The sequence below is a fragment of the Apostichopus japonicus genome, chromosome 2 (genome assembly GCF_037975245.1).
Source record: "Apostichopus japonicus isolate 1M-3 chromosome 2, ASM3797524v1, whole genome shotgun sequence".
Taxonomy (NCBI): Eukaryota; Metazoa; Echinodermata; class Holothuroidea; order Aspidochirotida; family Stichopodidae; genus Apostichopus; species Apostichopus japonicus.
The window spans coordinates 16,311,006-16,328,031 of record NC_092562.1 but is presented as its reverse complement, the minus strand read 5'-3'; the positions used below and the strand labels follow the sequence as shown (position 1 = coordinate 16,328,031).

At 35.0% G+C, this 17,026-nt stretch overlaps 1 protein-coding gene across 1 annotated transcript in view; it reads right to left on the bottom strand.

The window, feature by feature from the left end:
- The window catches only part of LOC139979861 (uncharacterized), a 34,146-nt gene that overhangs the window by 5,797 nt on the left and 11,323 nt on the right, over positions 1 to 17,026 (bottom strand). The window contains exons 9-25 of the mRNA XM_071991029.1: positions 15,609 to 15,905; positions 14,359 to 14,667; positions 13,366 to 13,436; positions 12,752 to 12,998; positions 12,069 to 12,156; positions 11,387 to 11,478; positions 10,288 to 10,634; positions 9,549 to 9,636; positions 8,850 to 8,926; positions 7,620 to 7,659; positions 6,849 to 6,937; positions 6,196 to 6,324; positions 5,222 to 5,376; positions 4,536 to 4,671; positions 3,360 to 3,491; positions 1,754 to 1,853; positions 1,217 to 1,296 (exon numbers count right to left, since the gene is read on the bottom strand). Coding sequence (XP_071847130.1) covers positions 1,217 to 1,296; positions 1,754 to 1,853; positions 3,360 to 3,491; positions 4,536 to 4,671; positions 5,222 to 5,376; positions 6,196 to 6,324; positions 6,849 to 6,937; positions 7,620 to 7,659; positions 8,850 to 8,926; positions 9,549 to 9,636; positions 10,288 to 10,634; positions 11,387 to 11,478; positions 12,069 to 12,156; positions 12,752 to 12,998; positions 13,366 to 13,436; positions 14,359 to 14,667; positions 15,609 to 15,905 — 2,477 coding nt within the window. The remainder of the gene's footprint in view (positions 1 to 1,216; positions 1,297 to 1,753; positions 1,854 to 3,359; positions 3,492 to 4,535; positions 4,672 to 5,221; positions 5,377 to 6,195; positions 6,325 to 6,848; positions 6,938 to 7,619; positions 7,660 to 8,849; positions 8,927 to 9,548; positions 9,637 to 10,287; positions 10,635 to 11,386; positions 11,479 to 12,068; positions 12,157 to 12,751; positions 12,999 to 13,365; positions 13,437 to 14,358; positions 14,668 to 15,608; positions 15,906 to 17,026) is intronic.

Genomic DNA, 17,026 nt, shown 5'->3' with positions numbered 1-17,026 from the left:
ATATATATATATACATATATATATATATATATATATATATATATATATATATATATATATATATATATATATAAGGTTGTCTGTAAAACATTAATTTTGTGCTATTAAATGTGTGCAACTACTATTGGGTGTTGTTGTAAAGCTAAAAGTAATTGCTATATATATATATATATGTATGGCTTCAAAACCTTTCGTCTATAGCTTTATACACACGGGCGTGCAATCACGTTTTTGTACTGGGGAAAGGGGGGGTGGGCTTAGATGTGAATTCATCCAAGGAGGGGTGTCCTCTTCGCAGAAATATTTGTAAAATGGATGGTGCTTGGATGAAAACTGGTGCTATATTTTGTCATTGTTGAAACAATTTTGATGAATTTGTGACTGTTAAGTTGTAACGCACAGACATGGTGTATATTTATGTCATGTATACTATAGGAGTTTTTATGTTCTGTCACAAATTGTGGGGGGGGGGGTCGGCTGGGCTGGGCTGAGCCACCTTGACTTCTTCTCGGGGGGGGGGGGGGGTTAAAGCAGAAATATACGTGGTTACTCCCCTGCAGGGCTGCCACGACGATGGTTAAAAATCGTCCCATCATCGGAAACCGATTACAAACTGCAGAAATGTGTGAAGAAACAGGACGCATACATATACTACTGTTGGCAACTTAATTGATTCGAAGCGGAACCAAATGCTGTAATTATGTAGCTCAAGGTAATTGGTGGTCCACACTTTTATGCTTGCTCTCTCACCAAGGGCGTAGGAACCGGGGGGCTGGGGGCGCCAGCCCCCCAGTGAAAAATATGGAGGGGCGGAAGTATCATTCCGCCCCCCCCCCCCCGCTTCGCAAGTCAGAAAACCCCTTTTTCATTTCCAAATGAGAAAAAAATCTCATTTGGAGCACCAAATTGCATCTAAGGCCAGGTGAAAATGCAAAATTATTTACAAAATGGAGTGGGTGTTGAAGTGTGCTATATTGCACCAAATTGCATCTGAGGCCACCTGGAAATGCAAAAAAAAAATCCAAAGGGCAGGGGGACACCCCCTCCCCTTAGACCCCTCCCCCAGGCCGGCCGTCAGTCTACAGCCCCCCCCCCCCCACTCAAAAGTACCTTCCTACGCCACTGTCTCTCACCATTTATGTTCGAGTGTCACGGCCTTCCGTGATTGTATATGAGTTATACAATCTAATATGATATAAGTTATAGTTTTACTAACTGGTACATTTGTTGCGTTGATGTAATCATTGCTACCGAGGGTGATGCCTTCTGACTTCAAGATCGGTCTGCAGAGATCCGCTGTATAAAGAATGTAACGAAATTATTCAAGGAATGATTAGAATCAATAACTAGAATTAATAGAGAATATGGGATATTAAAATATCATTCATAAATCGAAATTCTCACCTAAGTATTCTTTGGTCAGATGGAACAATGTTCTTGAAGAAATGCCTCTATAGTAAGTTATTTCAGTACGTTTGTTACAGCAAAGAATTTGATCCCAACTTCTCATCTTAGTTTGAAATGTCACGACCACGCCTAATTAACGTACAAATCCGAGTTAAAAGACACAGTGACATATGTACAGGTACATTCTCCAGGTTGCATTTGATATAGGGTTATCACATATACTAACTGTTTTTCCTATCTTTTTCACTTTTCATTTGCGATATCCTTAGATTAATAATGTGTCATCTTAAAATACATTTACAACTTTCATACACACAAAACTAGACAGAAAAAGTTATCAACTTACAAGGGATAATATCTGGAGATCGATTTTTGTGGCTGTTCACTTCAGCCCGTCCTATCAGACTCTCTGGTGATTCATGGAACTCTTTAATCTTGCTCAGGGCCTGCATGGTGGAGACGGATGCAAGAAAAACAAAAAATGTTCTTAGTTTGAAATGATGGTTATATACATAATAGACTTCCAACACAAAATGGTATACAATAAATCTATGATTAACACTTGAAAATGATCAGACCCACAACATATGCCTTAAACACTGAGTCATGTGGCTATAAATATCAATAATAAAGACCCTTTATCAAACTTTAGTGGTCCCGCATTTTTCTTATTGCTCGATAATTTGGTCTGGTACACGTGATACTAATCTTAAGCCACTTATTATATTACAAAAGAAAGCTGTCCGCCACATATCACATGCTGCACCACATGATCACACCAACCTTCTATTCAAGGATCTGAATGTATTGAAAATTAATGACATAATACGTGTAAATCTTGCCACCTTCACTTATAAGGCTTGGAATGGACTCCTACCTAATGCATTTCATAATTATTTAATCAGTAATTCGGATATACATCACCACAACACAAGACATGCAAATCATGCGCATTATCACAACACGAATACCTCAACAGGAATGTTAAGCCTCAGAAATCGAGCAATAAAAACCTGGAATTCTATTACTGACATTATTAAAAATAAATTATCGTGTAGGACATTTAGAAAATGTTATATTAAAGAAATAATTGCATCATATTAATTAAAATATCATACAATTGATTTATTGTCGAAACGTTTAATTTGATCTTTAATTTTTTCTTCTCTTTTCTATCTTCAGGGAGTCTTCTACATTGTTAAGCTATTGTATGCTTTATAGAAGACTTCCTTTCACCTTGTATATTTGCACGTGAAAAAACAAAATAAATCAAATCAAATCAAATCAAATAACAGAACCGACAAAATTACATAAACTGGTCTTCGATATACTACTTTAGTGTCAGATATTTTAGCACTATAATAACAAATTACAAACCTAAAGCAAAAATTAAAGTTGAAATATTATTTTGCCATCTTGTTTGCTGGTTCTGTTGACATTATGGTATGGACAATGTAATCACACATAGTACAAATTGTAATTAAAATCAGTGATACATGATACTATGCGGTTCCTATAATTGTATGGAGAACTATCTGAAACAACTTCTTGTCTAAATAATTTCTTAAAATATTTATCTTGAAATAATTTTCATCAGTAGATTGTCTAAAATTAACTGAAATAATGCGGAGTATTTTCAGAGGAGAATGCTATAATTTGCTCTTGATTTTCCTTCTGTTTTAATTTGCTTCAATTTCACATTTTTTTTATATATATTTTTTTTTTAGTTTGGCATATTTTCTGCAATAATTTACCCAGGTTCATGATACGTGACAAGCCAGTGACAAACGTACGGTATTTTAATAATGACCAATATCTAAAAGGTTTACGTTACATAGTCAGGAAGTTTTCGACAGTTTATTTTACGCCTTATAAATCGACCCAACTGCCATGGGACTTCGATAAGCTAGCAACACTTCTGTCAAATGAATGGAACTTTATGAATAACTTGCCTTGAATTCTCTTTCAGCTTTGTCCTGCAGCGACTGGTCATCCAAACCTTTCATCTCATCGGCTGTGAGACTCGATTGGTCTGGCATCAGCTGAGCTTCTTGTAATGTCTCATAGATGAACCAATACTGCAGCTGAATTTGAAAGAACAACATTACACGTTTACTTGCATAACAACACAACGATCGGGAGGTGGGTTTCTGACAAGAAAGAATATGCTGAGTTGCATTAAAATAAAATATGAAAAAAACATCGGGAATCATTTAAAATACTTCAGTATAAAAAAAACGTAATTGAGTTTGTGCTGAATTTGCTACAGTATGGTAGAATCACATTCGAACTTAAAAGGATAAAAAATTAGGGAACGATAGTAATGTTTTGACACCGATGACATGTTATGGATTAATTAGGTGGATGGATGGGTGGGGTGGGTTGGGGGGTACAACTTTAACCTTTGTCACTCGTGTTTTTCTATGCACTTAATCATAATGGTAAAACTTCATCGTTCGATAGACATATTCTTGACGAAGAACTTTAAATATCTAAGGAAACTAATTGGTCTATTTGAGACAAACCATGCTCAAACTTCTAATTGACTTTGTTTCCTCTTTTGCTATCTTATTCTTTGTCTGTTACTTGCTTTGTCCTTCCTCACTGTTGTTTCACTGCGCCAATGAGCATCTTTTTGACGGATATCAGCTCATTAAAAATGTTTATCATTATCATCATCATCACCATCATCATCACCACCATCATCAGCAGCATCATCATCATCATCATCATCATCATCATCATCATCATCATCATCATCATCATCATCATCATCATCATCATCATCATCATCATCATCATCATCATCATCATCATCATCATCATCATCACCACCACCATCATCATCATCATCATCATCATCATCATCATCATCATCATCATCATCATCATCATCATCATCACCACCACCATCATCATCATCATAATCATCATCATCATCACCATCATCATCATCATCATTATCATCATCATCACTATCATCATCACTATACCATCATCATCATCATCATCATCATCATCATCATCACCATCATCACCACCATCATCATCATCATTATTATCATGATCATTATTATTAATATAATTATTAAAGTAATAAAAATAATAATTTAAACCAAAACACAAACCCGTGTCAAGACCATGTCCATTCTGTCTTTCCGCATGTTTCTAATGACGTTATAGACACTAACAGTGTTGTTTTCTTTCATTTGATCCATCAATATATACAGCCCTATAAATGTGCCAGTAGCTCCACATCCGTTTCTGTTAAAGATACAACAAACGTCTGACACTGAGGGTTTATTTCATGACTAAAACTTATAATTCATCTATTCCACTATACCAAACACTCTAACAGATGTTTGATTGTTGATTATTGTTTGGTTTTGCTTCTTGTAGTCATGTTAAACAGTTTACTGGTGCAAGTATAGTACTTCTGCTTGATCAGATAAACATAGTGATACATACGTACGAAGTCTTTCTATCTGATAAACTGATTCAAATGTTCTCTAGCTCTGTTCTGTTAATGTCACATAATGTTTTATGTACACCCGGAATAACGGTGCTATCATCTTGATCAAGAAAGTAACAAGCAATATCCGGTTCAGTTGAAGAAATTAGCTTGAAATGTACTTGTCCAGCATCTCAAACAAGCCAGAGAAATCACATATTTCAGTGAATTTGCTTTATAGATTTGCAAATACTTGGCTAGGTCTGATTCTATAAGGAAATTTATAACTACATCCACAACGATTTTTAAGAAAAAAGTGTTAACTTAGATACAAGTCCCTTTTAAGCCGGCAGTATATGGTACCTGCAGTGGACGAGTAGAGGTCTCGCCTTGCTACTTGCTTCCGACACTTTCACATGATTTATAAAAGCAATCAGGTTTGCAAAATCATTTGGAACTCCTGTATGAGTCCATCCATGAAACTGAAGCTGATGAACTGTAAGGATTGTGTCATCATTCTGTGGAATGGAAACACAAGGGCGAAAGAGGGAGTTGAATTTGAAATCTTAGACGTGATATTACAATTACGAAATGGGCCAATGGCACAATTTCATTAAAGGGTGACGTTATAATTCGGTAATAGCTTGATGTGAAATCAGTATCCCGCCAAAGAAATTGACATAGATGTTCATATTTTAACATGCTCTTTTCTGTCATGTAAATGTTTAAGGATATTTCTTCCTTTTTAGTTTTTTTTTGTCAAGTATAGAATTTAACTGTTCAGTTCATTGTTAACAGTGTAATATGCTTTGCAAATGCAACCCGTGGCAATGTAGGCGGGGTAATAACTCTATGGTAGGATATAAAGGCCTAGCTTTCGCCTCAGTTTCTGACACTCCATTATATAAAGAAAAGTTAAGAGATTGTTTGAAATATGTCATATGGTTAATCGTTCCATAACATTTGTTGTTTATTTTAAAAGTGTGAGCAATAAACACTCCATAAGAGCAAGAAATATTTCTAGTTATATCGTCATACCTTCCTGCAGATTCACGATAAATTTTAAAACTGCTTACAAAATACAGTCTTTCGTGTAAAAAGGTATATAGGCCTATACAACACGTGTTAGCAACCTATAGGAAAATACATAGAACTTCAAAGTTATCGTCCCATGTTGACATTATTTTGCAAATTACAAAGGCTTGCCACTGAAGTAAACAACGGCAAAAGTCCATTTTTCATTCTTAATTCTTCATTTGAACGTTATAGCATATAGAAAGTTTTTTTTTTTGGGGGGGGGGGGGGGGTGATATCAAACTTGGTTCTACTTTTCTTACGTCTCTGAAGGCCTTCAGTTTTCTGGTAGTATAATAAGGGTAAACAGACTGGTCCTGTAGTAGCACTGTCGTCTCACCAAATACCTCCTTGGTTGAATCCTTCTTAGGCCAATAGCAAATATCTGTGTTCTAATAGTGAAAGGCATACATGTATTATATTCATTATTAAGAAAATCAATAAGTTAGTAAACATGATATATGATGTGAGACAACATATATCGAAAATTACAACAATTTACATGACGTTAATGTAATATGCCATCACAAAGACCGTGATAATCAAGTATTTGTTTTGGACTAAACATTGTTGGCGAAGACTAACAATACGGGAAGATGACTTCTTATAGAACAATATGTGCCAAGTCTCGAATAAAGCATCGACTACAAGAGCAAATGAAATTTCTCAGGGCAAGACAGAAATTGACTTGAATATTAATTGAAATGACATGGCAACACGGTAAGCTTTCAGCTTTCCAAAGGGCACCAAGGCAATTTTCAAACTTTGAGAAGGCAATTTGTCAGTCCGAGTCGTCGGTTGAGCTCTAGTGTATGCGTGTTTATTCAAATTTGTCTTAACCCCCTGCAGTAAATGGTTTCAACATCTTGATCGGGTTCAATATTTATTACAACATGATATTGCAACGTGTACTTACAGATATATCAGTCAGCATTACAATAGTCCGAACACCTTGTTGCAAAATCATTCTCCAAAACCTGTCAGAGTAGATTCTGCTTTGAGGATCTGAACAAAAAACAACAACAACAATGAAGCAGTATTAATAGTCTAAATTGTAGGTTGACGTTTAATCATTACAAACGGGCCAGAAATCAGTTATATTTAACTTAAAACTTACAAAATATACATGGGTTACTGTACATGTTAGGATCAAATGCATTAAACCCCCCTTATATGTAAAGTATACCTAATTTATTACGTCATAGAAAGTTCTACGTAATGGTTGATTTATAAATACTGATAACGTAATGGCTAACTGAATGACTACGGAAGCCATAAGGGGACATGCGACATGTCAAGCTACCGTGTTAGAATACCGTTACATCTCGACAAAAATACGGGTTTTGCCAAGTTACAGGCTATTATCTCGACATCTCGTGTGTCCTCTCATAGCTTCCGTAGAATGACTGACTAAAAGTGACTTTCTTAGAACTAATTATTGAATGACTGAATGACTGATTTAGACAGTTTCGTTTACTTAAAATATGAACATCACATAAACTATATGGAAAAGGAAAATGTATGAAAGTTATAGAAATCTGCTTCCTTTTCTTTTCTTACCAGTTATACCACTGTACTTTACTGTAAGTTAAAAATGAACTACAAAAGTCAAGTGTACACTGTATTGTAAAAAGAATGAAAAGTAGGTTATCTTTTACAAAAAAATAAAATTACACATATCGATAACCTTTGGCTGCAATGAAAGATGTCTTTCCATGGCCCCAAGCCTGAAACAAAAATGAGAGAGATGCTGTTATTCTTCTTAAAGGCATTGAAGACTCGCCCAAACCGCGCTCTGAAAAAGTTAACTTTCCGTTGCTTGTAAGTAAAGTTTTCTGCTTGTCGCTACAAAATGCAGACAGTAATGAAACGTGATACGTTGTCATCTTTTTATCTATACCTAAGATGTCCATCGCTGCTATACACTGTGTTGTGGGTATTGACCGTAGCTGTATATATTGACTGTACACTAGTGTCTAATTACCGACGGTAGCAAGCTGTGTGTGTATTTTCTGGGATCGATGATGGTGTCTTACACTTCTGTTACACCTCATTCGAAACTAGGACAGAATTACCGGCATGAGACGTTTCTTTGTGCGCGAGTCTTCACTTCCTTTAAAGCAGCTTTTTGCGTCCTTTTCTATGAGTTTCTAAACCTAATTGAACCCTATAATTACTCGTCAAGTAATGCTCTTGGCTGGGAAAAACTTGGCTAATATCTTAGTTTGCTATTTTGTGATGAATACATTTAAAAAAACTCGATGAACATGTCCAACAATATAGAACAAAAGTCATCGGTTGTTCAGACAAAGGGTTAGAATAAAGGTGAATGTCATCGGTTGTAGCTAATATAATAGAAAACAAGATTCTGTGCATGTGTGTGGGTGGGTGGGGGGGGTTGTTTGAAGAGCGGTACTACACCGGAATACAAGACAATGGAAAACACAATAGAGACCATTGGTATCGATTTTGTTAGACAGTGAACTTTCGTTATTGCCAGTGAAATAATATTCCTTTAAGTAGGTTCAGGGCGAAAAAACTGGTGTGGGTATATAGACGGGGAGGTAGATCACGATCTTCAGGAAGGCGTATCAATTTGTGAAGTATTTATATCCAATGTGGGCTTCTTCATTATTTTATCATTCCATGATTATAGGTTATTTAGGTATAATTGAATTTAAAAGTTACGTCTGTAAACTTTTATTTTCCACCCATCTATATGTGCAGCAGATTTTGGACCAGACACGTGTGATAACTGTTTGTTACCATGGATACATAACAGATGACATATTCATCTTTTCAAGTTGTTTTGTTAATATGTATATAGCTGTTCTCTGCTTGTTTGGACATCGATTGTGTTATTGTTATTAGATTACCGCCACCCTGAAGTATTATACCATCAACATGTTCGATATACCTTGATGTTGCTTGCATTGTAGTAATCGGACTGTGTGTTGTTTCTGCCAGTCTGTGCCTTAACTCTAGAATGGTCATCTTGTCAATGAAAGAATAAACAAATCAGATGAACATTACACACAGTACATTTAAACAGTAGTAACATAGATGCCGATAACATTAATATACGATTGTTTCAACATTTTTTTTTATTATAAGAGGGTTTCCACTATCATTAAACAGTAAATAGAATATTTTGTTATTTTTTAGCTTCATGGCTTTTCTTAAACAGATTTTGCATCACTATTGATACATTACACTTTCATATTCAAGAGTGGGAAAAAATGTCAGGAAATTACTAATATTCTGCAAAAAAAACCGTGTTGCTAATAACTTTGGATCCTGTTAGGATCTTTTTCACACAATATGCAACACAAAATAGAGAGTGTTGACAATTTCTAACTTTCTTTTACTTTAGTTTACCTGTAAACAAGCAAAAAAAATCATCGAAAAGTCAGATCCTCGAAGTTTTAAGTGTCCCATAAGAACGACAATTTTGTCTTAAGTGGCACATTTTCGAGACAAATCCGATAGAGTGTGAGAAGTTTGTACCACTATTGGTAGACGGATGCGCAAAGTGCATCATGTTTATTTTCTACAACAACAATAAAGTTACACTCATAATTCATAAAATCGTTCATCTCACTAGCTGTATACTTACATGGTACAATCTGATCAGATAATTTCTTTGGCATTGTTTCATACCGAAGAGCTTCGGAGCAAGGATACTGTTGACCCATCGGAAGAGCCTGCCCAGAAAATTTGAACATTACTTTTATGTCAAGTTAATAGGTCTGCTGTATAGCTCCATGGCTGTATAGACCCAACTATAGCACGCTATCATGGGAAAGTTTCTTGAGATTACGTAATCGACCTGCCTTGTTCATAAAATGACCTCTTTTTACCAATTAGTCTGCAACACAAAGCTGCCACATATTTTGTTCTTATATGAGGGGTCTTTGTGTGAACGCTATATGATTAACTACACTGTAGACATGAACATATTTCCACACAGTGTTTTCACAAAGAGCCTAATGGTGTTAAGAAGCTTTGCAGGTTAATTGTAGAGCCTAAGGTCGATTTACGACCGTGGCAGTTCGATTACGTAATCAAAAAACTTTACTAGCTATATAGCGTGCTATAATTGGAGCCAAAAAAAGCACATCTTTAATTGACACTTAGAAGGAGCAAATATTGTTATCGGGTTTACATTGTATTTCAGTTTTGTCATACAAAGCAACTATAGTATGAAATAAACGCTGAAATAACAAACAAAAACCACAAATTGATACGGTGCAGATGGAATCAGGTCTACACACCTAATGAGTATCATAGAACATCTTCATTGATACATATAACTAAAACATTGATGTGAATCAACCATGATCGCTAGTACCCACCGTAAACTCCTTGACAACATCCGTAACCAGTGATCTCTTTCCTCGTCTCATAAAACTCTGAAACTCTGATACAGCAATTGGCCTTGGAGGTGATGTTTTCTTGTCAGTTGTTGGTATATTGATATAAATTCCCGTACAATTCTCAATGTCATCAGGCGAGACATCATCATCATCAGTGGCATGATCTGTTATCTCTGACGTTACAGGTTTTCTGATTTCATTTGGAACTTCGTAACCATATTCTTCAGCATTCTTTTTGGTTATGCCTTCTTCATAGTCTGCAGTCTTGCTTCCGCCCGGTTTGTCATTCGAGGTACGCATTTCCAATGAATTAATTTTGCCTTGAACTGTCAAGATAGCCGAAAAGGTGAATGATATATGTTTAATATATTTCATTTTTCTGTCTGAATTTTGGTGCAGAACTGACCACTGGCGAAAACTAAACATTTGTAGAGGAAACTGTTCTGATGTATAAGGGATTGGTACAATAGAATAATGATCCCAGGATTACACGTCCGTCTTAAACTACCAATGGACTTGTATTTAGTTTTTTTGTCTTTTCATTTAAATTTTGTCAGATTTCTGTTGTTCATTTATTTTATTTATAGACTAGCACAATTCATTAGATACAAATATACACCCCTGTCGAAGTAAAGATAGAGCAATGGAATATATATATATATATATATATATATATATATATATATATATATATATATATATATATATACATATATATATGTATATATATATATATGTATGTATATATATGTATATATATAAATATATACATATATATATATATATATATATATACATATATATATATACATATATATATAAATATATATATATATATATATATGTATATATATATATATATATATATATATATATATATATATATATATGTATATGTATAGCTAAACAATATACTTGGTCTAACGTGGCTATTCTATTTTGGAAATACAAACCACAGATAAATAAACCACAGACAAAGTAATGTCCACTTAGGCAGAATTAACTTAACAGTATACACAACAATTCCTTAACAAACTTTCATTAATATCAGTATGTAATTCATATCTGTAGTTTATACCTCGAGTTTCATCATCAATCCGGACATCGTTGGCGCCGGCGTAGGAATTGTGAACTTGACCAGGTGGCAGTACATTTGCTTTGTTCTTTCTCCTGAAATTAGGTGTAACCGATTTGAGAGTATGATTTAGTGCATGGTCTTACAATAAGCTTATAGGTCAATTGCATAAATTATCAAATATTTGAGGTTCTGGGGCTACATTTGAGGTTCTGAAACCAAGTCTAACCCTCCGCTAAATGCCAGACCGATTGCTTACCTGTTATCACCAACATAAGATAAAGGTCAAAACTGATATCGAACCCGATAAATTCATGCTGCAGTCTTATAGTTCTTGTTTTTGTTCAATGATGCCCCATTTTGGGAGAAGTAAAGGTGGTAGTCTTGCAAAATATTTCAAACCCATGCGTGAGATGATCCGATAACAGGATACTCCACAGGTATAGGTCAAACTCCTGTACTTCTTATTATCATACAGATATGATAATAAATTAATATGTTGATTAGTATTATTCACATAACTATTGCTGATCATTTCATGCCGACATATCCTACTAAATATTATATTTAATAAAAAAATGAAATATATAACCATTTAAAGTAGACAAGAAACTATGGTAATAGAAAACTACAGCTACTCCAATGCCACCTGCATTCAAATGGGATTGAAATACTTTACACTTACCTGTAAATGATGAATGAAATGATGAATACGAAGAGAATTAAAACAATGATCACAGGAATAATGATAAAACCAACAGGACTGTCTCTACCTATAATGAAAGGGGAAAAAAAGGAAAGAAAAGAAAACTATTTGTTCATACAAAATCATATTTGTACGTTTACGAGTACAAGCATGTGTACACGTCTGTTCAGTTTCTCTGTATACCACGAGTGTAAACGATTAATCGATGAGTCCAAGTGCGCATGCGTACAGAATATGGACTTGTGGTATTGTAAAACTTTGCTGAAATCTTTTCGAAATGTCAGTCGAACATAAACGGAAGCACATTACTGCCACTCACGGTTTGGGGCGAGTCTTCAATGCCTTTAAGATAAGAGCGTGATTGCGCCCTCTAAGCCTAATAGTTATGTGGAACTACTCTGTCGTGATTCCTTTCCAGTCCTATCGTACCGTTTCTACTTTGAAGAAACAAAGACAACCATTCGCACGAAACGTCTCTATGGTCCAAGATACACGTATACAACTTATGGAGACTGACATGCTAAATTCTGCATATGCAATTCATTTACTAACCGACCCCCTAATGGTGATTGCCCTAGAAAATGCCATGGCAGTTGGTATAACGATAAGATCAGATATATCATTATAGATATAAAGCCCTCTATAGATGCTTATATAGTTACCTGTCGATTGAGGCATTGGTAGAGTTACTGCCATTAAAGCTTCACCAAGTGAGCTTTCGTGGTCTGTTGTCAAGGATACCAGAAAGATGTAAGTAAGCCCAGGATCCAGACCTTCAGTGATGATTGTCCAAGTGGTATTTGCAGGGACGACACGTAACTTCATTGGTTCCTCTCCGCTGCTTTTATTCTTGTAATAGATGGTATAACTATGTATACCAGTACTGCATGTAATGTTGTTGTAATCAATCTGTTGAAGAAATTTTTATATGTCGTACAGACACTGTTATTTTTATTCTTACAAATTAATGCAGCTTTTAGGTTTGAGTTTTATATATTTTTTGTTAGCTTGCCATTTAATTCCTGCAGTATAGTATAGGTAAATAATTTGATCTATCGATTTGACTTTCTTCAAGTAGTTAATTAATTTGATATATTATATAAAATTAAGTATTGTTGAAATTTTCCAAGTTGCTGTTGACATGTGGTTAATACCAAATTGTACATGTGCCTGATATAAGAAATGTAAAATTGCTGATCAAGTTAGGCTCCAAAAACTCAATTTATGTTTAGCATTTATATAAAAAAAGTAATTGGAGAAAATGCCTGCAACTTACCTGCCATGTTATATTCAGGTGGTTTAAGTTTGTGACCGTTGCTGCTATGTTTGTAGGAGTAATTGTTGGCACTGAAAAATAATAAATCGTGGTGAACAAATATTACCTTATAAAACTAACAACAGATCCATCTTCAAGAATTTTGATTAACCTCAATCAAAAAAATGTGATCAAGGGAGACGAATTTAGTTCTAAGCAATTACAAAACTGGAGATCACCCTGGCTTGGGCTTTCTTCTCAGTTATTAAAAGTGGAGAACATTTTGATGAACTTCAAGTAAGGATATGACGTGGCTAAGTAAACTAGCTGTCGAAGTTTCGTATTCAAAACATTAAGCGTATAAAAGAACATATATGAATTGTAATGATAAATGAATAGAGGATTGCGACCGAGGTTCGAGACCTGGCCAGATCATTGCGTTGTGTCCTCGGGCAAGGCACTTTATCTCCATTGCCTCTCTTCACCCTGCAGGTGTATAAATGGGGACTTGTGAGAGAAACTGTCAGTTGGGCGTTGTTTAGCTGCTGCCGTGTGGAGGGATCATTTGCCTCTATAAGCTTAATAGGTTATCGTTGACCAGGGTAATATTGTGATGCGCCTTGAGCACCGTTATATCGGTGGATATGTCTGCGCATATATGCATCCTCAATAGCAATATTATTAATTAGTTTCTCCACACACTCCATTCATTTATTTTTACAACCATGCTGTTTTCACCACCGATAGGTCATACCAGTTTATATATATATATATATATATATATATATATATATATATATATATATATATATATATATATATATATATATATATATATATTATATATATATATATATATATATATATATATATATATATATAGTATATTCCTCGATTTACAGCCTCTTGTTGTCGATGCCGATATACATTAGCTTTTAGTATTTTAATTGTTTAAAATTAATAACTCATTTATAATAACACAGGATGAAACTGATGAGATTAATAATTACTTACCTTGACATAATGTCTTGACTGTGATAGATGGACCTCTCGGTCCCTCGCCCTTCTCCCCTTCTCTGACAGCTGACACACTGACTGTATAGTTTGTGTCATGTTCTAGATGAATTAGCCGATATTCTAAACTATTTATCATTACAGATCTGTTATTCCACAGCGTAGATGACGCCCCCTTGATGTGTACAACATATCCCACCAATGGAGGGTCACCAACATCTATCTCTTCATCCCAAGCCATCCACCTTATGTCCATAGATGTACTGGTTATGTCTAGTAATTCTGGCGGATTGCTAAGAACAAGAAGCTCTGGTGAAGAATGGAAATTCAAACAGTGTACGAATGCAAGCAGTGGTCTGATATGCATGGCAAAGATAAATTGGGCTTCAAGTTTTATATAAAAAAAACTATATCTTACGAAGCCCTGAAAAGAAGAAAAAACAACCAGGAAGGAATCTTGGACAATTTGGGCGATATCCGTTATAACATTGGATATTGCTAATATATCATTGCATGAAAAAACGATGAAACAAATATTGAATATTGAACAAAATGACAAAATTCAGAAAAATTACGTTTTGACGAAATAACGGATCTTTTAACGGATTTTGTCGAGATGGTAGTATGTGTGCAACTCGTCAATTTGCAGAAAATTGATGCATTGACGAGATTCGTTATCTCGTCGAAACGTCAATTTTCTGAATTTTGTCATTTTGTCGAGTTGGTAGTATGTGTGCGACTCGTCACGTTACCATCTCGTCAACTCGTCAATTTGCAGATAATTGTCGTTTTGGCAAGTCGGTAACTCGTCAATGCAATGTCCCTTCTACGCTTCCGTAGATATCACCCACACACACATTCAAAATAAACATAGGTAATACGTGAATGTGTAGAACAAATTTTCGTCTACCTTTGGCCATCAAACTTCTAAGGATGTGATAGTCTATAGGCATATCGAGAATTAACCTTGACGGCCTGCAGTAACAACATTACTTCTAGGAACCTCTTATTCCTCACTCTCTTTTCCTTTCTTAATTGAGAGGCTATGAAACACAACAGTTCAGACACTATATGACATTATGAAGAATAAGTTAGCGTATTGATAAACAAACCTATACCTATATATGAATAATATATGAATATTTTCGGTACCGTATACGGGTAGGTTTCCCCTTCAGACAAAAGTTATGTTTCTAACGCCAAGCGGCTGTAACAATTTTTGGTGAAAATTAAGTTATGAGGTTTCTTACCGTAGTAAGACAAATTTGCATTAAGCTGTGCTGTAGACAAAGTTGGTATCCAGCAGTAAAACTGATCTCCAGCTTGCGGATTATCGATGGTATAGTTCCATCCTCTCAGAGTGAAGTTATCGCTCTGGGAGTCGAAACGGTTACTAAGAGATACCCCGGGGTCATCAGGGGAGGATAAAGATCTAACGAGCTTGACCGGATATCTCGGACTGTCCCCCGTCAGTTCACGACTCCAACATGTCACAGAGGACCACTGTACACCGGGATTGACTATGTTACCAGTTACATTGAGTATTCCTGTAATACAAATCAAATTTGGTTAGGATCCATTTTGTTTTGCTGAATTAATTTTCAAATTTTACTCAAATTGTAGATAGCATCACTCATGGTTTATGTGTAATGTCTCAATTATCTAATAATATACAATTAATTATTAATTATTACATTACAATGAAAACATTGACATTATATAGACGAAATCAAACTCCATCAATTGCTTGCTTTTACAATATGCCGATGACAGTGCTTTAATTTACTCTGACAAAGATCCTAACAATATTAAAAAAAATCTTTCATCTAACCTGGAGAGTGGCAATAAATGGCTCATTGAAAACAAATTATCGTTAACACATGGGTAAGACCGAGTTGATTTTGTTTGGGACGAAACGTAAACTTGGTCAGTATACTGACTTCTCAATTATTTGTGATGGTCAACTGATTAAGGCCAAACATTCTGTTGTTTACCTCGGTCTGGAGTTAAACCAATACCTTGTTGGCGAACAAATTGTTCTTGGCATTATTAGTAAAACAAATTCTCGACTCAAATTCCTCTACAGGCAAGCTAATTATTTTAATCAAAATGTGAAAAAGACCATCTGTACAGCCCTTGTTCTTTGTCTGTTTGATTATTCCATCTCATCTTGGTATGGAGGTATTTCTAAGTACCACGCTCGTAGATTACAATGTGCCCAGAACAAAGTTATCAGATTCATTCTGGGTAAAGATTTTTATTACCACATTAACCATGCTGACTTTAAAACTCTTGGTATTTTGAACATCAACACTAGGGCTGAACAGCTTCGTCTTAATCATGTTTTTAATGTTTTCCATGGTACCTCTCCAGTTTATATGAGGGAGAGTTTTATTAGAGTAAATAGTGTTCATAGCCATAACACAAGAGGTAGTAGTTTTAATTTTCAACTTCCCAAATTTAAAACGCACTGTGCTGGGTCTTTTTATTACAATGCAATTAAAAACTGGAACAGGCTACCTGAAAACATAAAATCCATCCTGCTGAAATACAATTTTAAAAAAGATGCCAAAGCCTACCTTTTAAATCATCTGAATGTCTAGCTTGTAAATATCTTTCTTTTTTACAGTGTTTGTATGCATGTTTTAGATGTTTTAATAGTTTATTT